Source organism: Mixophyes fleayi, chromosome 4 (assembly GCF_038048845.1).
Source record: "Mixophyes fleayi isolate aMixFle1 chromosome 4, aMixFle1.hap1, whole genome shotgun sequence".
In the NCBI taxonomy this organism is placed as follows: Eukaryota; Metazoa; Chordata; class Amphibia; order Anura; family Limnodynastidae; genus Mixophyes; species Mixophyes fleayi.
The window spans coordinates 126621335-126645666 of record NC_134405.1 but is presented as its reverse complement, the minus strand read 5'-3'; the positions used below and the strand labels follow the sequence as shown (position 1 = coordinate 126645666).

Here is a 24332-nt window from a genome sequence, read left to right as displayed (position 1 = left end):
CAACTTGATTAATTGTGACAAAATGTTAAATTCTCCACTACATTTTTTACCTAATTTCAGAGCATGTATCTGTTGTTTGACATTTTTAGTAAACAGTCATACTATGTCTCCAATCTGAAAATTGGGTACAGCTCTACGGTGTCTGCAGCTTGTTTATAATATTCTTGAGCTTCTCTCAAAGTCTCAATTAACCTCTCCTGAGATTCCTGTAAAATTGTGATTCTATCAGTCACAGTTGGAATTGGTGTGGAAACTGGGAGATTCGGAACAAATGTAAGATAGAGTCCAAAGTCGGCAAAGAATGAACTTTGGGAAATTGAACTGTGTTCAGAGTCATATAAAAATTCGACAGTGGCTAGAAAATCCATCCAATCATCTTAATGGTACCTAATAAAACATCATAAGTATTGTTCAAGTGTCTGATTAGTCCTTTCAGTTTGACCATTAGACTGTGGATGAAAATAAGAGGACAGATTAACCTTCACTCCAAGGGCAGTGCAGAAACCCTTTCAGATCTTATAAGTGAATGAAACACCTCGATCAGAAACTATATCATCTAGTATGTCATGAAGCCTGAATATTTCCTGAAACATAAGTTCTGCAGTCTGTTCAGCTGTGTGTACTCCTTTGGCAGAGATATGAGCCATCTTAGTAAGACAATCCACTACAACTAGGATTGTTGTCATCCCTTTTAATGTCATACCTTTTGAAGGTGTTAGATCGACTATAAAATCCTGGGACGAGATGGCATAGGAGGATTTTGGAGTAAACCCAGTGGTGAGTTGCGTGGAATCTTGTTTTGGGACCATGTCAGGCATGATGAAATGTATCTTTTTACATCTCTTTAAAATTTGGCCACCAGAAGGAATGTGCTAACAATTCTTGAGTCTTATATGCTCCAAAAGGTCCAGCTGGTTTGGAATCATGAATTAATTTTAATACTTCTACTCATACTCAATCAGATACATAAAGGCGATGAAGTTTAGTCCAGTAGCCATTATGACACAATAAATAAACATCTGTAGAAGGATTTCTGAGGAAAGTATCAGCATCATAACCATTTTTCAAAAGGGAGTGTTAATCCATAGAACCATTGGCCCCCAATCACATCTGCCTGGTATCCTGCTCACAAGCTTCACAGCTTAACCTGGACATCTGGACACTCTGTGCCTGCAGATCATCTCACCTGTCTGATATCCAGCTCACAAGCCTCTCAGCTCTATCTGACAATCCAGACATCCAATATCTGCAATCTATTGTCTACCTTGGAAAACCAGGGTCCCCAAATTCCCAGCCAAACCTGTATACCCAGACCCACTTGTACTTTCAGTCAACCTATTGTGACACAAATCTAGTGCTCCCTTCGCTACTTGGTATCCTTGGGTCCTGTTTCACGGTTTCTATGGACTTGCGTTATCTGCCTTATCAATTACAACTTTACAACGTCTCACTTTTACCTGAGGAACCTATTTTTAAAATAAACCACTTTGTTTCATTCACATTACACTCTGTGGTGTTCATACTAACAATCCTGACACAAACAATAATTATAAAGAAGATCTTCATCTTATCATTTTTGCATTGTGTAGGTTGCATCTGAAAAGAAATGTTGCACTTTTTAGGAAATCTCTGTATAACAATCACCATTTTATTTTGAAGGCAATGGTGGAGGCGAAATTTGTCATTATGTTTTTAATGTTCCTGCAATGTAGTTATTTGTTTTTGCCAAGTGTTAACAAAGGTTTCTAGTTCTCTGATCTTGTTCAGAGAAATACAAGCAAATTCTTGCAACTCTTTTATTTCGTTCTGCAGAGTAGTTCCTCCTGCAGACGATTATTTTGGCCAGATTATTCTGTCCAAACTAAATTGGCGTCTAGTGGCAAGAAGGAAGGAAGAACACAGGCAAGTAAATAAGGCAAAGTTTTGAGGCAGAGGCATAGTTAAGGACAATCCGGGATTGGTACATAAATAATGGATAATTGGAGGCAGAAATTCAGCAACAGATACTAGATTACTGGCAGGAGCACAATAACCACACATTAAGGAAAGAAACATACTGAAACATCAGGAGAACAGGAGCTATAACACAGAGTGAAGGCAGGGAGCTATACAGCAGCCAGAATTGCTCAGTCAGCAAAGCAGCAGTCTCCATTGGCAGAAGCTCCAAGTTTGAATTCTGACAGTAAGTTTAGGGTATGTGGAAGGTGAGAGGTGTGTGGAGAAGCTAAAAGAGTGGAGATGGTGGTCAGAGAGACAGAAAGGTGAATTGTTAAAGTCAGAGACAATACAGAGGTGGGAAAAGACTAGATCAAGGGAATGGACAGTGTGGTGGGAGGAAGAGGAGGTCCATTGAGATAAAGGAGGAGAGGGAAAGAAGTTTGGAGGCAGCAGGGCCAGAGGGATTGTATATAAGAATATTAAAGTCCCCCATGATGAGGAAGGTGTCATATGCAAGCCAATTTCTAATCATATAAAACTGCAAATATGTGTTTGTGAATTAATTCATAGTATTAGTTTGGTGTGGCTCAGATAAACTCTGTAGCCAGCCATGGGTTAAAACCTGAAAGGGGGTGGCTAAATTAATGCACCTCAAATTTTCTCAAATGTCATACTTACAGGAGTTATGTAAAGTATGTAAATGAAGGGAAAATTACGTCCTGCTGTGTAGAGGTAATATTATCTTGTTAGGACTTTCTGGTAGAAAGTTAGGCCAGTGTAAAAAAATCTTGACTTGAAAGGTGTTTGCAGAAAGGTGTTTGCAGAGAGGTCATAAACAACTAATTTGCATTTACACAGACTTGGTCCTGACATCACACTGTAAGGAGGGCTTTTGATACCTGCAGCATGTTTAAAATGTCCTGTAAATCTAACAATTTTGTTCACTTTTGGGAGTGTACCATTTCTGTTGTTCCCTTTTATTTTACACAAAACTATTGTATTATATCTTTGAATGCCATTTTGTTAATTGTTTTTCTATCAGTCACAGTTAGTATTGCTCCCGTTCCGCCGAACGTCACTGGAGAAAATCCCGCTCCCTGGCTGACTTCCTCCACTTTAAATTCATCCTTTCATCCTACAGCTCTGCCCTCTCACTCGCTAAACAATCTTTCTTTAAATCTCTCATCTCTTCCCAGTCCTCTAACCCCCGCCGCCTCTTTGCCACCTTCAGCACTCTCCTGGCCCCCTCCCCTCCCCCCACCCCCTCCTCCCTGACTGCCTCTGATTTCGCCTCCTTCTTCTCCTCTAAAATCGAGGCCATCCGACTTGAAATCTCCTCCTCCACTCTCTCTTCCACCCCTCCCACTCTTCTGTCCTCCCCCCCCCAACCACCTTCCCCTCCACTCCTTCCATCCCACCACCGGCGAGGAAGTCCACTCTCTCATTTTATCCTCCCCCCCCACTACCTGCCCCCTGGATCCCATCCCCTCCCACCTTCTTCGCTCCCTTTCCCCCACCACCTGCTCCCACCTCGCTCACCTCTTTAATCTCTCCCTCTCCACTGGCATCTTCCCCTCCTCCTTCAAACATGCTCTCGTATCCCCCATTCTTAAGAAACCTAATCTCGACCCCACTTCTCTCTCGAACTATCGCCCCATATCTCTTCTCCCTTTTGCCTCCAAAATTCTTGAGAGGCTCGTCTGCAGCCGTCTCACCTCCTACCTTTCTGAATACTCCCTCCTTGATCCTCTCCAGTCTGGTTTCCGCCCCCTCCACTCCACTGAAACTGCCCTGGCTAAAGTCACCAATGACCTCCTCTCTGCAAAAGCCAGGGGCCACTTCTCCCTTCTCATCCTCCTTGACCTCTCTGCAGCCTTTGACACCGTTGACCACCCCCTCCTCCTTCACACCCTCCAGTCTTTCGGCCTCTCCGGCCCAGTCCTGTCCTGGTTCACCTCTTACCTTACTCACCGTTCCTTCTCTGTCACCACCTCTGGGTCTCTCTCCCCCCCATCCACCCTTCCAGTCGGGGTCCCTCAGGGCTCTGTTCTGGGACCCTTACTCTTCTCTCTATACACCTCCTCCCTGGGTAAACTCATCAGCTCCTTCGGCTTCAGCTACCACCTTTACGCTGACGACACTCAACTATACCTCTCCTCTCCTGATCTCTCTCCCTCCCTCCTCTCTAGGGTGTCCGCCTGCCTCTCTGCCATCTCCTCCTGGATGTCCTCTCGATTCCTCAAACTTAACCTTGCCAAAACTGAGCTCATAGTTTTTCCTCCCTCTCATACCCCATCCCCAAACTTAACCTTGCCAAAACTGAGCTCATAGTTTTTCCTCCCTCTCATACCCCATCCCCTTCTGACCTCTCCATCACTGTCGACAACACCTCTATCTCCCCTGTCCCCCAACTTCGCTGCCTTGGTGTCATCCTCGACTCCTCTCTCTCCTTTGGCCCCCACATCCTCTCTCTTGCTAAATCCTGCCGCTTCCAGCTGCGCAACATCGCTCGCATCCGGCCCTTCCTCTCCCAAGATGCCACCAAATGCCTTATCCACTCTCTGATCATCTCCCGCCTGGCCTACTGCAACCTCCTCCTCACTGGCCTCCCCCACTCTCATCTCGATCCCCTTCGATCCGTCCTTAACGCTGCAGCTAGGCTTATTTTCCTCTCTCGCCGCTCCTCTTTTGTCTCCCCCCTCTACCTAGCCCTTCACTGGCTCCCATTCCCCTTCAGAATCCTCTTTAAGCTCCTCACACTCACCTACAAGGCCCTCGCCAACTCCACTGCGCCCTACATCTCCACCCTCCTCTCTATTCATGCTCCATCCCGCCCTCTCCGTTCTGCCTCTGACCGTCGCCTCTCTTCCCCCCTTATAACCTCCTCCCACGCGCGTATCAAAGACTTCGCCCGCGCTGCCCCCCTCCACTGGAACAAGCTCCCTCCCTCCATCAGAACTTCCCCTAATCTGTCCAGCTTCAAACGGGCCCTTAAAACCCACCTTTTTCTTAAAGCCTTTCTGTCTCCCACTTAACTTCCTACCTTATCTTCTGCCTCTGTCCCCCTACTCTCCCTCTCTCCCCTGCGTCTCTCTGTCTGTCCACCCCTCCCCTTAGATTGTACGCTCCTCTGAGCAGGGCCATCTCTCCTCCTGTTTCCACCACTTCTAACTCTGCTCTCCAGCTACTTAGCCCTCCTCCTCAAAGGTCCTCCACCCTACGTCCACTTTCGCTCCCTCCTCCCCCCTGGGGGTCTCCCTGTCTTCCGCGCCCCCCTTCTTGGGCCCCGTCGTTTTCGGATCCTCCCTCCCCCTTCCCCGCCCTCTCTAGCTGTGCATTGAGCGTACTGAGTTGCTGTATTTACTGTACTGTGCTGTCTCCCATTGTATTGTGATTTTGTTTGTCTCTGTACGGCGCTGCGGATGCCTTGTAGCGCCTTATAAATAAATATTAATAATAATAATAATAATTATCTTAATCATATAAAATTACACTTAATAAGTTCATATCTCTGTGTTCTTATGAAGTCAGACTTAGCTTGGTTTTAGAATGCTACATAGTTGAAATGGAGGAGATCATTTGGTTTATGTTAACTCTGTGTCAAGGGACTTCATTGTGGTTTATGAAAGGAAATTGTGATTTAGTTTAAAGGTAGAAATAAAGTTTCTGGGTTTTGTGGATGGCGTGAGAACGTTACCTGCTTGACTGCATTATGCCAACTGTGAAGACTGATTTGGTCTAGGCCCCTTATCTCCAGTGAAGGGCAATCTTAATGTATAAGCATACCAAGTCATTTTGGACAATGCTATGCTTCCAACTTTGTGGCAACAGTTTGGGGAAGGCCGTTTTCTATTCAAACATGACTGTGCCCCAGTGTACAAAGCAAAGACTTCAAAGACATGGTTTGATGAGTTTGGTGTGGAAGAACTTGACTGGATCAAACAGAGCCCTGATCTCAACCCCATTGAACACCTTTGGGGTGAACTGGAACTGAGATTGCGAGCCAGGCCTTCATCTCCAAAATCAGTGGCTGACCTCATAAATGCTCTATAGAATGAATGGGCACAAATTCCCACAGAAACACTCCAACATCTTGTGAAAAGCCTTTTGAGAAGTGTGGAAGCTGTGATCATTGTAAAAGGGGGACCAACTCCATTTTAAAATATATGTATTTGAATACAATGTCATTACAGTCCCTGTTGTTGCAATGGTCAAGCGCCCGAATACTTTTGTCCATATAGTATATGTCTTTATTTGATATTATATTTAATCTATAAAGCACCACAAATATTTCACATGACCATATATAGGGTATGTTTTTAGACTCTACTAAACAAATGTAGTAAGAAGAGTTGTAACTTTGGATTTAGGGAATGTGCTGCAGTGTAGAGAAGTTTTGTTATCATGTGTGTGTGGAGTAACTTTAACTAAAGGTGGTTCTGCTTTTCAGGAGATAAGTTGAAGTCCAATCGGTCTATTAAAGTCCTTTCAGAAATTTTGGCTGTTAACTAACATCTTTTACCATTACTATCTGCAGCGATAAGAGATGCCATAACGGAGAAATGATCGCAAGAGGGAAAGAGTGTACTTCCAGGTACTGTGCCAATCTGTTCTCTGCACATGCGCGGCTATTGAACTTGGGAGAAGGTGTGGAGAAGTGTCAAGCAGAACTTCCCTCTCTGGCAAGGCTTTTACTATTGGGAGAGAGATGCTAATGCCATCTGAAGGGGACGTTAGCTATGAGAGACAAGCTCCACAAAGCTAAACTTTTGGGATCTCGCTAAATTGCACAAGTCCACTGTTCCCATAGAGGACTAAAGCAGTGGTCAGGGAACAGGGTTAAATTACCACAAATATGGTAAAAATGAAATTCCTGGGGGTAATGCTGCCGATTCACATGCTGTCAGTTGGATTGTAGACCCCTCTAAATGTGAAATTGCTGTTGTACCAGAAGAGCCTCAAGGGTTGGCAGAGGCACTTCTTCAGCTTCGATGCAATAATTAAGCACGTATTGCATTTGAAAACAAAGCAGATCTGTCATATTTTGGGATGTCAGCAGCTGCAAAGGCATTCAAAATTGCACATGAGGAGGCAGTCAAAAAGTTGCTGTCTTTTGCAACAACCTATCTTTGCGAACAAGGATTTTTCCACTCTAACAAACATAAAAACAAAGCAGAGAAATCGATTGGACGCTGAAGACTTTATCCAAATTGCTCTGACATCAAAATGCCCCAATATTGATGCTCTCGTATCAAAAATGAAGTAACATCATTTCTCCAAAACCTGAAGTTTTGAAGTTAAAGCTTTCAAAGAAATTTTGAATAGATTCAATAACATTTTGAATTCCAATCATTAATAATTAGAGATGAGCGCACTCGGATTTATGAAATTGGAGCCCACCCGAACGTTGCCGATCCGAGTCGGATCCGAGACAGATCCGGGTATTGGCGCCAAATTCAAATCTGAAACTGAGGCTCTGACTCATAATCCCGTTGTCGGATCTCGCGATACTCGGATCCTATAAATTCCCCGCTAGTCGCCGCCATCTTCACTCGGGCATTGATCAGGGTAGAGGGAGGGTGTGTTAGGTGGTCCTCTGTCCTGCTATATCTTGTGCTCTTCAGTTAAGTTCTGTGCTGTTCAGTTAAGTTCTGTGCTGTGCTGTGCTGTGCTCAGTCCAGTGGTGCTGTGTCCTGTGCTCTGTCCTTCTGAGGTCAGTGGTGCTGCTGGGTCCTGTGCTGTGTCCTGTTCAGTCCAGTGGTGCTGTGTCTTGTGCTCTGTGCTTCTAAGGGCATAGTTATTTCCCCAATATTCCAAAGTGTTTAAAAAAATAAAAAAACGTTATTTAAAAAAAATACAAAAAACTAATTACATTTTTTTTTTAATTACAACAAAATTTGCATAACCAATCCTGCAGTATAAGCCCATTGGTACTGCAATATTACCAAGTTCACACATTCAGCAGTAAAAGTCCAGTGGTTCTGCAATATTACAAAGTTCACACATTCTGCAGTATCAGTCCAGTGGTGCTGTGTCCTGTGCTCTGTCCTGCTGAGTTCAGTAGTGCTGCTGGGTCCTGCGCTGTGTCCTGTTCAGTCCAGTGGTGCTGTGTCCTGTGCTCTGTGCTTCTAAGGGCATAGTTATTTCCCCATTATTCCCAAGTTTTTAAAAAATAAAAAAAAAGTTATAAAAAAAATTAAAATAATTTTTTTTTAAAAAAAATAATTATAACCAAATTTGCAAAGCCAATTCACCAGTATATAAGCCCATTGGTACTGCAATATTACCAAGTTCACACATTCAGCAGTAAAAGTCCAGTGGTACTGCTATTACAAAGTTCACTGATTCAGCAGTGTATAAGTTCAGTGGTACGGCTATTACAAAGTTCACTGATTCAGCAGTGTATAAGTCCAGTGGTACTGCTATTACACAGTTCCCTGATTCAGCAGTGTATAAGTCCAGTGGTACTGCTATTACAAAGTTCACTGATTCAGCAGTGTATAAGTCCAGTGGTACTGCTATTACAAAGTTCACTGATTCAGCAGTGTATAAGTTCAGTGGTACTGCTATTACACAGTTCCCTGATTCAGCAGTGTATAAGTCCAGTGGTACTGCTATTACAAAGTTCACTGATTCAGCAGTGTATAAGTCCAGTGGTACTGCTATTACAAAGTTCACTGATTCAGCAGTGTATAAGTCCAGTGGTACTGCTATTACAAAGTTCACTAATTCAGCAGTATAAGTCCAGTGGTACTGCTATTACAAAGTTCACTGATTCAGCAGTATAAGTCCAGTGGTACTGCTATTACAAAGTTCACTGATTCAGCAGTATAAGTCCAGTGCTACTCTCCTGTGCCGCATATAATTTTTAAAGTCTTTGCCGAGTGTGTGTGGCTTAGGGGTACGCTCTCTTGTGCTACATATAATGGAAAACCAAAATTTGGAGGATAAAGTAGGGAAAGATCAAGACCCACTTACTCCTAATGCTGAAGCTGCTGCCACTAGTCATGACATAGACGATGAAATGCCATCAACGTCGTCTGGCAAGCCCGATGCCCAATCTCCTAGTACAGGGCATGTAAAATCCAAAAAGCCCAAGTTCTCAAAAAATAGCAAAAAGAGAAACTTAAAATCATCTGAGGAGAAACGTAAAGTTGGCAATATGCCATTTACGACACGTAGTGGCAAGGAACGGCTTAGGCCCTGGCCCGTGTTCATGACTAGTGGTACAGCTTCACCCAAGGATCTAAGCCCTCCTCCCCCCCCTACAAAAAATTTAAGAGAGTTATGCTGTCAGCAACAACAACAAAACAGCAAAGAACTCTGCCTTCTAAACAGATGACATCACAAATCCCCAAGGCGAGTCCAAGGGTGTTGTTGGTTGTGAACCCTGACCTTCCCATCACTGTACGGGAAGAGGTGACTCCATCCAGCATTTGCAGCACGCCCTCTGCATATGCTGGAAGGATCACCCACAGTCCAGTTACAGATTTGGCTAATGAAGGTGTGAATGTTGTACACTGGGAGGAGGATATTGATGTAGCTGGCGCTGAGGAGGATGTTGATGATTATGATGCAGACAGATACCAAATTGCCTTTCTCAATTTCTATTTATATTCTAGATTATATAACGGCTGAAAAGTTTTCTGTTTTACTCCTAGTGGAGAGGGGATCTGATGCAGACAGATACCAAACTGCCTTTGTCCATTTCTTTGTATATTTGAATTTCTAGTTCTACAGTCTATGCAGGCTGCTTTATTTATATTCAACTACAAGTGTAGGGTGGGGGGGGGGGGCATAGATAGCCACTAAAGTAACGTGGTCCATTTAATTTCACTTTCTATCTCCACAGTCTGTGCAGCCTGCTTTTTTATCTTCAAAGTATTTATATTTACAAGCCTTGCAATCTAAATTAACTAGAGGTAGTGACGTGGTAGAACTCCAAAAGGCAGTTTGGAAGCTTCTGTACAAACTGGCTCTATTTTTTAACTGAGTTGTCCCCCCTCCAGTGTGTACTCGGAAAGAGTTTTTAGTGCAGCGGTGAACCTGGTCAGTGAGCGGCGAAGGAGGTTGCTTCCTCACAACGTTGAAAAAATGATGTTTATAAAAATGAATAATCAATTCCTCAATGAAGTACAGCACTGCCCTCCAGACAGTACAGAGGGACTGTGGTTGTGGAGTCCAGCGGGGACGAATTGATAATGTGTGAGGAGGAGGAAGTACACACTGTAGGGGGAGAGGAATCAGAGGTTGAGGATGAGGACGACATCTTGCCTCAGTAGAGCCTGTTTAGTCTGTACAGGGAGAGATGAATAGCTTTTTTGGTGTGGGGGCCCAAACAAACCAATCATTTCAGCCAAAGTTGTTTGGTAGGCCCTGTCGCTGAAATGATTGGTTTGTTAAAGTGTGCATGTCCTATTTCAACAACATAAGGGTGGGTGTGAGGGCCCAAGGACAATTCCATCTTGGAACTTTTTTTTTTGCATTATATGACCAATCAACAGTCGTTTGCCATGTTCAAAAAGTAAAACCAAATTTAAACAAATTCAAGAAATTAAACCAAAAGTAAAATGCCCTGTCATAATTTAAAACAAGAGGTATTGACGTGCTCTAAAACTACTGTATTGTTGTTTATATTTTATAAACACTACACTTGAAAGCTTGAGTCTTTCAATAAAAAAGTAACTGTCCATTGCACGAATATTTGCAACAGGGACAATTTTAGGGTTAAGAAAGTCAACTAATAACACTTCGACGCTGTCTGTCTTTATAAACACTACACTTGGAAGTTGGAGGAGGTATTGTGGCCCCGGCACCAAATTTACTCCCGGGGCCACTCCACTGTGCAGTCCATATTTAGGTGTATCAGATATTAAACAACGGTGACAGTTGATGCCCAATTTTTTAATTATATTGTTGGCGCTGTAAAAAATTGTGTTCCGGGCACACCACACTACGCAGTCCATACCCTTTTTTGGTGGAATTCTGACCCGTGGAGGGTTTTTTAATTATATTGTGGCCTCGGTACCAAATTGTGTACCGGGGCCACCACACTACGCAGTCAAGATAGATAGATGCGTATCATAGATAAAGTACATTCAGTGGTGTGGGGCAAATTGAAAAATATTCAAAATGCACTGACATTATCAAAAACAAGAGGTTTTCACACGCTGAAACTCCAACATGTATATGATGGAGAGGATGGAGGAGCAGCCGTATGTGTAGTGTAATGCAGACCTGTTGAAGGTTTTTTATATATTTTATTGTGGTGCCCAGTGCCCACTACTCTACGCAGTCCAGATACTATTTTTGGGTGTAATTCTGACCTGTTGAAGGTTTTCTATATATTATATTGTGGTGGCCAGTGGCCAGTCCTCTACGCAGTCCAGATACTATTTTTGGGTGTAATTCAGACCTGTTGAAGGTTTTCTATATATTTTTTATTGTGGTGCCCAGTGCCAACTATTCTACGCAGTCCAGATACTATTTTTGGGTGTAATTCTGACCTGTTGAAGGTTTTCTATATATTATATTGTGGTGGCCAGTGGCCAGTCCTCTATGCAGTCCAGATACTATTTTTGGGTGTAATGCAGACCTGTTGAAGGTTTTCTATATATTATATTGTGGTGGCCAGTGGCCAGTCCTCTATGCAGTCCAGATACTATTTTTGGGTGTAATGCAGACCTGTTGAATGTTTTCTATATATTATATTGTTGTCACTCACCGGACCGTGAGTGCCTCTTCCCGGACATTTAGGAACCGTGGCCGTCCTCCATCCAGAGGGTCTGCGCATGCGCAGCCCTTTCCAATCCTTCAGTGTATGTCCCTTTAACTTAATTGGCAGATCAGGCAACACTCCCTATATTAAGCACCTGTGGTCAACACCACGTTGCCTGATCTTGGAGTCTCATTCCCCATGAGTCTCTGAAGGTGTTCCTGTGTTTCCTCGTGTATTCAGCGCTGCTGATTCCTGTGGTTTCCAAACCACTTCTACCTCTGTGGTTTCCAAACCACTTCTACTCCTGTGGTTCGCATACCACTTCTACCATCAAGTGTATCATCGTGACTGTTAGCTGATTCCTATCCGCTGCCTCCGTGCACTACAGTCTTCTAATCCACTTCAACTCTATCTCATATCATTGTGACTGTTTGCTGATTCCTATCCGCTGCCTCCGTGCACTTCAGCCACTCTCCACATCTACTCACCTGTTCATCATCAAGACTGTCAGCTGATTCCTATCCGCTGCCTCCGTGCACTACAGTCTCCAGCTTGCAACTCGTCTGTGTCTCCTCATCGTGACTGTTAGCTGATTCCTATCCGCTGCCTCTGTGCACTACAGTCTTCATCTCATCTCTCCCGTGTTTCCTCGAGACTGCTGCTATTATTGCCATCCGCTACTCTCCGTGATCAACAGCTCCTGGTCTACTCTGCTCACCCGTGTTCCATCGCTATCTGCACCTGCTGGTTGCTACTGGTTACCTCCGTGTGTCCCCAGAGTCCTGCTGCTGCTGCCAGCGCTGATCGTCCATCTACTGCTGATCCGCTCTCCACGCCTTCCCTGTGTTCCGCTGGTCTCTACCCACCTGTCAGCATTGGATTCGTGTCTCATCCGCTATTCTGCTGCTAGATCATCACCATTCTCCTGGGTCCTCCAAGAGTCCAGTTCCGCGTTCTACCGATTCCTGTGGATTCGTGTCCCTGTTGGTTTACTTACCTGTGCGCTGCACCTACTAGACCTCTGCTTCATCCATCCAGGGACTTCTCATCCTGCCGGCTTCCTGCCGCTCAGGTATCGCTGCACTCCTGTCTGACTGCCTGCTTCTGAACCACGGTATGCATACTTCTCATTGACTGTGCTGGTGTATTGCATATCTTGCTGGACTGTGTTGGTTCTCCTCTGGAGTCTGCTATCCGCTGAGTCTGTTGCCATCATTGACTATACTATCTTGTTCCGGATTACTTCAAGAGACTTTCCATATTTGCAGTGCTGTTCAGTCATTCATATATATATCTATATTGTGCATATTACTGTGGATCGTGTTAAGGTGCCGTGTTTACCCTGTGTTGCAGTCTCTCCCCGTGCACCTCCTCACATATATATTCAGTGGTACAACTTGCTAGTAGCAGACCACTGATCCCTGTTTCCAGTATCACCTGTTCCAGTATCCTCTCACACAGCAGTGGTACAACTTGCTATCGCAGACCACTGACTCCCCGGATACCTCCACTTGGATTCCATTCCTTCACTCAGACAGCGGTACAACTTGCTATCCGCAGACCGCTGACTCTCATCACCTCCTCGTTTCTGTTGGACATTCCTCCTCACTATAGCAGTGGTACAACTTGCTATCGCAGACCACTGACTACCTTCACGTGTCCTTGTCCATACAGTTCCTCGTGTACTACTACCTCCATATTACCAGTGTTGCTAGTCATAGACTTTCCTGAGCATCTCATCATCTGCTATTTACTGTTCCGTGATCACCCTGCTACCAGAGTACCCTATTACCACCTACATTGCTCTGGTAGGCCTACCACCTGGTGATCCCTGGGTAAAGACTCCTAGTGCCCGTGACAGTAAGATCAGGCCATGACAGACCCAGATACGGAACCTACCGCCAGAGAGATGCTGCAGCATCTGGTCAGCCGTGTGGAGCAACAGGATGCCCGCCAACAGCTGTTACTTCAGTGTTATCAATCGTTAACCTCCCAAGGAACATCTGGACAGACTGTGACAGCTACTACTGAGGCTCCTGTGCTTTCCTCCGTTTCCCCAGTGCCATCCCAGGTGTCTACAGCTTCTACGCTTCACCTGCCTACTCCGTCAAAGTACGATGGGGACCCCAAAACTTGTAGGGGTTTCCTTAACCAATGTTCAGTCCATTTTGAGCTCCAACCTCAAAATTTTTCTACCCATCGTTCCAGAGTGGCCTATCTTATCTCTTTGTTTTCTGGACAAGCCCTGGCTTGGGCCTCCCCTCTGTGGGAAAGAAACGACCCAATATTGCAAGATAGTGCCAAATTCATTTCTACATTCCGAAGTGTGTTCGATGAACCAGGTCGTGTGACCTCCGCTGCTTCCAGCATCCTCCGTCTGCGACAAGGATCTCATACAGTAGGCCAGTACGTCATTCAATATAGGATCTTAGCCTCTGAACTTCAGTGGAACACTGAAGCCCTAGTTGCCGCCTTCTGGCAGGGGCTCTCCGATAAAATTAAAGATGCACTGACTACCCAGGAGCTTCCTTCGTCACTTGAAGATCTGATCTCGCTTTGCCATCGTGTTGATATGAGATTTCGTGAAAGAGAGGCTGAGAAAACAACTTCGGCTAAAGCACCTCTTCGTTCTAACCCTCAATTTCGTCCAGTTTCACCCTCTGTGATTCCCATGGAGATAGGACGTTCCAAATTATCTTCAGAGGAGAGGAAACGAAGAGTAAAGAATAGACTCTGTATCTATTGTGCTGATTCCACTCATATGCTCAGCTCTTGCCCTAAGAGATCGGGAAATGCCAGGCCCTAACTAGTTCTGGAGAGGTGAAGTTAGGGTCCCTGGAGTCCTCTCCATCTTCTATGAAATCTAAAGTCTGCGCTTTTGATGTTACGATTTCCTTTGCTACCAAAACCTTTGAGTCACAGGCATTGATTGATTCCGGAGCAGCAGGAAATTTTATTTCCAAATCATTAGTGCATCAATGGTCTCTACCAGTAATTACGTTAAGAACACCCATTACTGTGACGGCTATAGATGGATCACGTCTCATCAACGGTCTCATCACCCAGAGTACGTCTCCAGTAACACTTCAAATTGGTGCCCTGCACCATGAAGAGATATCGTTTTTAATCCTTCCAGTTACGACAAGTCCGATTGTCTTAGGCCTTCCATGGCTTCAGTGTCACTCTCCCCAGATTGACTGGCGCACTCCTCAAGTTACGTCTTGGGGGTCTGAATGTTACCATCGTTGCCTTTCCCAAGTTATTCCTCTCAAAGTACAGCAATCTTCCATCTCATCTTCCTCACCGGGACTCCCTCCTCAGTATGCTTCATTTACTGATGTGTTTGATAAAGCTCAGTCTGAACGTCTTCCTCCTCATCGTTCTTGGGATTGTCCGATCGACCTTCTACCTGGCAAGACTCCTCCCAGGGGCCGGGTCTATCCACTCTCGTTACCTGAAACTCAAGCCACATCTGAGTACATACAGGAGAACCTCCAGCGTGGGTTTATTCGACCTTCCACCTCTCCCGCTGGAGCTGGGTTCTTCTTCGTCAAAAAGAAGGATGGATCATTACGCCCCTGCATAGATTTTCGTGGACTCAATGCCATTACTATCAAGAATCGGTATCCCATTCCGCTGATCACTAAGCTATTCGATCGCATCAAGGGAGCCCGTATCTTTACTAAGTTGGATCTTCGTGGTGCCTACAATTTAATTAGAATCCGTTCCGGTGACGAATGGAAGACAGCGTTCAACACCAGAGACGGGCATTACGAATATCTGGTAATGCCTTTCGGGCTGTGTAATGCCCCCGCTGTTTTCCAAGGCTTCATCAATGAGATCTTTCGGGACTTATTATATGTATGTGTCGTCGTCTACCTGGACGACATATTGATCTTTTCACAGGACCTGCCTTCTCATCACCAACATGTGGCAGAAGTCCTCTCTAGGCTACGGAAAAATTCATTGTTCTGTAAATTAGAAAAATGTTCATTCGAATTGCCCCAGATTCCATTCTTGGGGTATATAGTTTCCGGAGTTGGCCTGAAGATGGATCCAGACAAGGTGAATGCTGTACTACATTGGCCCCAGCCAACTACTCTTCGTGCTATCCAGCGTTTTTTAGGTTTTGCCAATTACTATAGACGCTTCATTCAAGACTTCTCGTCCATTGCATCTCCTATTGTGGCCCTGACTCGGAAAGGGGCTAATCCTAAGCAATGGTCATCTGAGGCTCTCCAAGCCTTTCAAATTCTCAAAGAGTCCTTCTCTTCGGCTCCAATTCTTCGACAGCCTGATGTGACACTTCCCTTCTTCCTAGAAGTAGATGCCTCTAATGTGGGCTTGGGAGCCATTCTCTCCCAACGCTCGGAACAGCAAAAATTCCATCCTTGTGCCTTCTATTCTCGGGGTCTTCTGCCCGCAGAGAAGAATTATACTATCGGGGACAAGGAGTTACTGGCTATCAAAGCTGCATTAGAAGAATGGAGATACTTATTGGAAGGAGCTCGCCATCCGGTGACGATCTTCACGGATCATAAGAACTTGTCATATCTCCAGTCTGCCCAATGCTTGAACCCTCGTCAAGCAAGATGGTCTCTTTTCTTTTCCCGTTTTGAATTAATTATAACCTTCAAACCAGCTGCCAAGAACAAAAAAGCTGACGCTTTATCTAGAGCTTTTGTGACGTCCTCTGATGTAGAAGAGGTTTCCAACCATACTATTCTAGACCCCAAATGTATCTCACTGGCTGCTTCATCCACCAAAATGCTACCATTTGGGAAGACCCTCGTGCCTCCTACTCTGAGGAGAAAAATCCTTTCGTGGTTCCATGCCTCTCGTTTTTCTGGACACGCCGGTGAACACAAGACCTTTGAGATTCTCTCTCGAAATTACTGGTGGCCTTGAATGAGGAGAGACGTCAAAGAGTTCATTGCTTCCTGTGAGTTATGTTCCCAGTTCAAATCCTCCCGCAGAACTCCAGCAGGGTTGCTGCGACCACTACCCATTCCGTCCAAACCATGGACCCATATCAGTATGGATTTCGTTACTGACTTACCACCTAGTAAGAATCATAATACTATTTGGGTGGTGGTGGACAGATTTTCGAAGATGGCTCATTTCGTCCCTCTGTCTGGTTTGCCTTCCTCGTCTATTCTGGCTGAACATTTCATTAAAGAGATCTTCCGTATCCATGGATGTCCGTCGGAAATTGTGTCTGATAGAGGAGTACAATTCGTTTCCAGATTCTGGCGAGCCCTTTGTAAAACCTTGGGCATACGATTAGCACTCTCATCTTCTTACCATCCGCAATCTAACGGACAAACTGAACGAGTCAATCAAGATCTTGAGACTTTTATAAGGATGTTCTCTTCAGCCAATCAAGACAACTGGGTAGAATTGCTTCCCTGGGCTGAATTCGCCCATAACAACATGTACCATGAGTCATCATGCAAAACTCCATTTTTTGTGGTCTACGGTCACCATCCGTCTTTTCCGGAATTTCCTGCCCTCCCGCCCACCCAAGTTCCTGCTGTGGAGACTGCTTGTCAGACCTTCAAAAATATCTGGTCTCAGGTCAAAACCTGTTTAAAGAAGACATCTAACAAATATAAGTCTTTCGCAGATAAGAAGAGGCGGGCTATTCCACCACTAAAAATTGGAGATCGTGTCTGGTTATCTACCAAAAATATTCGTTTGAAGGTTCCTTCTATGAAATTCGCCCCTCGTTTTATTGGTCCATATAGGATCATTCAAGTAATCAATCCAGTATGTGTTAAACTTCTTCTTCCTAAGAATCTTCGGATTTCCAATGCCTTCCATGTGTCCTTACTCAAACCTCTTATCATCAACCGTTTCTCAACTCCTCCCTCAGCTCCGCAGCCAGTTCAAGTTCATCAGGAGGAGGATTTCGAGATTACTGAGGTATTGGATGCAAAAATTTCGCGAGGAGTCCTCCGTTTCCTCGTTCATTGGAAGGGCTTTGGTCCTGAGGAGCGCTCTTGGATCAAAGCTGAAGATCTTAATGCTCCTGCCCTTTTGAAGAAGTTTTATTCCAAAAATCCGGACAAGCCTGGTTCCAGGCGTTCTGTGACCACCTTTAAAAGGGGGGGTACTGTCACTCACCGGACCGTGAGTGCCTCTTCCCGGACATTTAGGAACCGTGGCCGTCCTCCATCCTGAGGGTCTGCGCATGCGCAGCCCTTTCCAATCCTTCAGTGTATGTCCCTTTAAATTAATTGGCAGATCAGGCAACACTCCCTATATTAAGCACCTGTGGTCAACACCACGTTGCCTGATCTTGGAGTCTCATTCCCCATGAGTCTCTGAAGGTGTTCCTGTGTTTCCTCGTGTATTCAGCGCTGCTGATTCCTGTGGTTTCCAAACCACTTCTACCTCTGTGGTTTCCAAACCACTTCTACTCCTGTGGTTCCCATACCACTTCTACCATCAAGTGTATCATCGTGACTGTTAGCTGATTCCTATCCGCTGCCTCCGTGCACTACAGTCTTCTAATCCACTTCAACTCTATCTCATATCATTGTGACTGTTTGCTGATTCCTATCCGCTGCCTCCGTGCACTTCAGCCACTCTCCACATCTACTCACCTGTTCATCATCAAGACTGTCAGCTGATTCCTATCCGCTGCCTCCGTGCACTACAGTCTCCAGCTTGCAACTCGTCTGTGTCTCCTCATCGTGACTGTTAGCTGATTCCTATCCGCTGCCTCTGGGCACTACAGTCTCCAGCGTTCAACTCGTCTGTGTTTCAACATCGTGACTGTTAGCTGATTTCTATCCGCTGCCTCCGTGCACTACAGACTCCAGCTTGCAACTCGTCTGTGTTTCAACATCGTGACTGTTAGCTGATTCCTATCCGCTGCCTCTGTGCACTACAGTCTTCATCTCATCTCTCCCGTGTTTCCTCGAGACTGCTGCTATTATTGCCATCCGCTACTCTCCGTGATCAACAGCTCCTGGTCTACTCTGCTCACCCGTGTTCCATCGCTATCTGCACCTGCTGGTTGCTACTGGTTACCTCCGTGTGTCCGCAGAGTCCTGCTGCTGCTGCCAGCGCTGATCGTCCATCTACTGCTGATCCGCTCTCCACGCCTTCCCTGTGTTCCGCTGGTCTCTACCCACCTGTCAGCATTGGATTCGTGTCTCATCCGCTATTCTGCTGCTAGATCATCACCATTCTCCTGGGTCCTCCAAGAGTCCAGTTCCGCGTTCTACCGATTCCTGTGGATTCGTGTCCCTGTTGGTTTACTTACCTGTGCGCTGCACCTACTAGACCTCTGCTTCATCCATCCAGGGACTTCTCATCCTGCCGGCTTCCTGCCGCTCAGGTATCGCTGCACTCCTGTCTGACTGCCTGCTTCTGAACCACGGTATGCATACTTCTCATTGACTGTGCTGGTGTATTGCATATCTTGCTGGACTGTGTTGGTTCTCCTCTGGAGTCTGCTATCCGCTGAGTCTGTTGCCATCATTGACTATACTATCTTGTTCCGGATTACTTCAAGAGACTTTCCATATTTGCAGTGCTGTTCAGTCATTCATATATATATCTATATTGTGCATATTACTGTGGATCGTGTTAAGGTGCCGTGTTTACCCTGTGTTGCAGTCTCTCCCCGTGCACCTCCTCACATATATATTCAGTGGTACAACTTGCTAGTAGCAGACCACTGATCCCTGTTTCCAGTATCACCTGTTCCAGTATCCTCTCACACAGCAGTGGTACAACTTGCTATCGCAGACCACTGACTCCCCGGATACCTCCACTTGGATTCCATTCCTTCACTCAGACAGCGGTACAACTTGCTATCCGCAGACCGCTGACTCTCATCACCTCCTCGTTTCTGTTGGACATTCCTCCTCACTATAGCAGTGGTACAACTTGCTATCGCAGACCACTGACTACCTTCACGTGTCCTTGTCCATACAGTTCCTCGTGTACTACTACCTCCATATTACCAGTGTTGCTAGTCATAGACTTTCCTGAGCATCTCATCATCTGCTATTTACTGTTCCGTGATCACCCTGCTACCAGAGTACCCTATTACCACCTACATTGCTCTGGTAAGCCTACCACCTGGTGATCCCTGGGTAAAGACTCCTAGTGCCCGTGACAATTGTGGTGGCCAGTGGCCAGTCCTCTACGCAGTCCAGATACTATTTTTGGGTGTAATTCAGACCTGTTGAAGGTTTTCTATATATTTTATTGTGGTGCCCAGTGCCCACTACTCTACGCAGTCCAGATACTATTTTTGGGTGTAATTCTGACCTGTTGAAGGTTTTCTATATATTATATTGTGGTGGCCAGTGGCCAGTCCTCTACGCAGTCCAGATACTATTTTTGGGTGTAATTCAGACCAGTTGATGGGTTTTTAATTGTATTGTGGGGAACACTCCTCTACGCAGTCCAGAAAGATACCTCGTTGCAAGGTTTTATACTAAAAAAAAAAATTATTGTGAGGTGTTAGGTGTTCAGAATAGCCTTTAAATTAGTGGAAATTATTGTTATTTAATGTTATTGAGGTTAATAATAGCGTAGGAGTGAAAATAAGCCCAAAAACTTGATTTTTTAACTTTTTATGCTTTTTTCAAAAAAAATCCGAATCCAAAACCTTAAATCCGAACCAAAACCTTTCGGCAGGTGTTTTGCGAAACAAATCCGAACCCAAAACATCGAGAAAATCCAGATCCAAAACACAAAACACGAGACCTCAAAAGTCGCCGGTGCACATCCCTATTAATAATATATGATTTCCTTAATTTCAAATCAAACTGGTAACGTCAGCGTATCTAAATATATTTTGGGGTAAAAGGTAAAAAAGTTCCCTGACCCCTGGACTAAAGGAACAGCATAAAGAGTGATACTATACTGAACACCAAAGATATCTGTGATATATCTGGCATTACACTGTTGTTGAATAACCCCAATACTAACATGTGCCTTAATTTGGCAAAATAATATTTGATAAAGAAGCTCATGAGTATTGTGAATGAATTTCTTTTCCCCTGAGCTGCATGTTATACAATGTTCTTTACAAGCTCTAAACAGTCTCCTTGACAAGATATTTGCATTTTTACTTGATATATTTAACAAATAATAATATAAATATAAATATGGTGTTTAGGACAATTTGATTTTCTATAGGAAACCCCTAGGTGAGACTACTGCTCTAATTTCTTTCCTAGCTATCTCATCCACATTCATCTGATACCATATGTAGGCAATGTCATTCCTTAGACATCTATATTTATTTTTAAATATTTAGAATCACTTTTACATGGCTGTTATTTTCACCAACAAATAAAGAGTCACTGGCATATAGTGAGCTTGCTTTGTATTTTGTAATGTACAGTGTGTTAGTGAGACGCTAGTTAAACTAAATTAATGTTGGATTTAAAGGCCATAAAGGTAGCAGTTTGGGGAACTACGATGTGTAGGATGACATTTGTGTCTTCCTGAAATTTTTCTATCATTTAAACGTATAAATATATGCAGTCCAGAGAGTCAGTCTGATGTTGTGCGCCCAGGTATATTTGCAGTTACAAAGTTATCTTTCCACATTTCTGACATTGTGCATTGTCACACATTAATTGCAGCAGAATTTGGCCTAGAGTTGCAGAACAGATAATTATAGCACTATTTAATCAGTGAATCTGAGCCATTGTGTCAGGGACCCATACCTCTTACGCAATCGGTGCAGCCAACCCAGGACTGGGGTAGGAAACAGATAGATATAGTACACTGTGTAACTCTTTGATTTCAAAATATGTAAAGGTCAAGAACATAATACTTACATCTGCGAAAGGTTTTCAAATTTTGCTGCACAGAAGCTTCATATTGATTGATGACTACTTCAATTTTTTCACGCAAACTCTCTTCCTTAACAGCATAAATGTACTTTCTCAGCAATGGGGTGTTTGACAAGTTCCAAATAAAATCACCACGATGAAAATGTTCCTTAAATGGATGCTGGAATTTCTGAAATGGGCAATATATTGTTTTCAGTAAAAAAAAAATAGTCATCATCAATCTTGTTGTTTAAATTATTTTTCAGAGCGCCAATAAAACATAGTTTATTATCTATTAGTAGTGAAGACATTAGGATGGATGGGTATTCAGTACATGTTAGACAATAAACTCTCCTGTAGGTAATGTTGGAACTCCATTCACTACAACACTAAAAACATGGAAATAATAACATTTGGCGGAGTAGGCTGCATAATTTTTGTCAAGAAAGGAAACAGAGCTGAATAATACACGGTGTCCTCTATGTTATGTGTGATCACATCTAAACTTAAGCAACCTGCTTAAGTGATGATTGTGGAAGCGAATCAAGCCTATATCATCTTGTGACACAAGTGTCTAATGTGCTTATATCAGAACCTGCAACCATTGTTAACTGGTTAACTCTCCAGACAAAGTAGATTTATTTGAATTTGCCGTTACATACAGAGGAATTCATACACAATATCATACAAAACTCTTTCTCATATATTACTCTTGTTAAGTAACTGAACAGTTGTTCTTTTCAGTTTGGATAATTACAGAACCTTTAGCCACTGAAGGCAATTTTTTAAGTCTAAAAGCTATTTTTGTATGTTTTTTTTTGTATAAATACAATTTGTATGGTTTGTTTTTTTTTAATAATAAATGCATTTATATTAATGAGCCAGTTCTTGTGATATCTCTGTCATAATAAGATCTATTGTTTTCTTTTAGAAGGTACTGTATATTGTAGTGTTTAGTGTGGTTTCCTTGTTTGTTAAAAAAAATTCAAGTGGGACTTGACACTGTCTTTTTTACAGCTGCAATCACACTTATGAACCTACTACTTATTAGTAGCTCAGTGCCGGATCTTTCCTTAAAGAGTTGTCTGTAAAGCATTCCCTGACAAATGAGGGCTTCACCAATATAAGGAAGAAGGACCATAACCAACTTGCTAGATATGGGAGTGAGTCAATGTGGCCATGCCCTTTAGGAAAGTCTTCAACTATCTGTAATATTAAGCAGTAAGGCTCCATGTCCGCCAGCTAGCACAAAGGCAGGGTCCGATGTCCGGGACACCCACCGTTTGTTTGGTACTCTGGTGCTTCAGCAACATACCTCATGCACTGGAGAAATGAGAATTTCTCTTTCATCCATCTGGGGGACACTCCTTAACCATGGGGTTGAGTCGGGGGAGGAGTCTGGCACCCAAAGAGTTAACTTTTTCAGCTGACAGCATATTACCCCCGCCAATTCCCCACATACCTCAGTTTGAATTGGGTGCCCTTGGAAGAAGGTCGCACCTGAAGAGCTCCAAGAGAGACAGTGAACAGGGTTCACTGGTAGTAGGTTTTTTCTTTTCTTTTGCAGTTTTTTTCTTTTGATAGCGGCGAGAGGCTCCGTGCACAACGAAGAAGCGCCTGTCGGGGGGGGGGGGGGGGAGGCCCCGCTGACAGAGAGGGTGAAACGCTTCTCACAGCGGGAAGCAGTCGGCAAGAGACTCTCCCCGCTGATGCAGGACGGGCGCTGCCATTAGGCAGGAAGCGCCTTTACTGCTGAGGTTCCCCGGAAGCCTGCTGGAGTATACCAAGTTCCTCCTCCCATGGGATGGCAGTGAATTCTTGAGGATGGCGCGCTATTGATAGCGCTAGCGGGGAACACATTCTAACAGTTTTTACCCTAATATAACAGAAAGGGCAAAACGCTGTTAAAGTAAATAAAACAGAAGGAGAGCCAGTGAAAGGGGAATGTGTTTGAGGGACACCGCTTCCCCCCCCCCTGAGTGAGCGTGTGGAAGATCCCTTTTGGCGCCAAGCTTCAAAAGGAGGACAGTTGCAGCAGTCATTTGAAGAGAAGTGCACTGTTGACGCATATCTGTCCCCGCTGAGTATCACTTTTATCTTTTCTGTGTGCATGTGTAGACATGTATATTATAAGACAATGATGTGTTGAGAGAACTGTTGTTTATGAGAAAACTATAGAGTTCTCCAAGCCTGTCTTATTTAAATCAGAAATACTATGATATGTTAAATAACCTAATCTGTATTTTCTGATAATTTGAAGAAGTGTTTGTGAATTTTGAAACGTGATTCAGTTTTTCTTATCTTGTGATGGCAGATAAAAGCAAAACAACACGTACCAAACATAATGTCTGTTCAAAATGTAATGTTAAATTAACAAGTGAACGGCTGGATCAGGGGGGCCTGCACTGTGGCTCCTGTGAAACAGCCTATAGACACCTCCACCATAACAGTAGATCCTCCTGAGTGGGCGGCTGCCTTAACACAGGGAGTTAATACCCTTGTAGGTCTGTTATCTAACCAGTTGAGATCCCATCTACATCGGTGGCTTCTCAGGGTATAACAGCAGGAATGACAGATGAGTCATTTTCCCAGGGGTCAGTTTATTTCCCTCCCCAACCCTCCCGGGGGTTTCCCAGATAGGAGAGGTGGGTTGGTCAGCGGTGGCTAAAGGCCTGGACCGGCTTACCCATCTACTGGAGAACCTCAGACACAAGCGTAGTGTTAAAAGACGTAGACAAACAGCTAAAGCTCTGTGGTCAGTGTCAGACTCTGAGAGTTTCTCAGAGGAGGAGGGGGAATTGTTGGACGATTCAGATGTGTCCATTATAGAGTCAAAGGAAACTCTAGGCACCAGGGTATGGACGATC

At 44.3% G+C, this 24332-nt stretch overlaps 1 protein-coding gene across 3 annotated transcripts in view; it reads right to left on the bottom strand.

Annotated features, from left to right (window-relative positions):
* LOC142151999 (hydroxylysine kinase-like) overlaps positions 1–24332 on the bottom strand; it is an 87123-nt gene that overhangs the window by 14317 nt on the left and 48474 nt on the right. For all 3 annotated transcript variants that reach the window (XM_075208174.1, XM_075208175.1, XM_075208173.1), the window contains exon 4: positions 21472–21655. In XM_075208174.1, coding sequence (XP_075064275.1) covers positions 21472–21655 — 184 coding nt within the window. The remainder of the gene's footprint in view (positions 1–21471; positions 21656–24332) is intronic.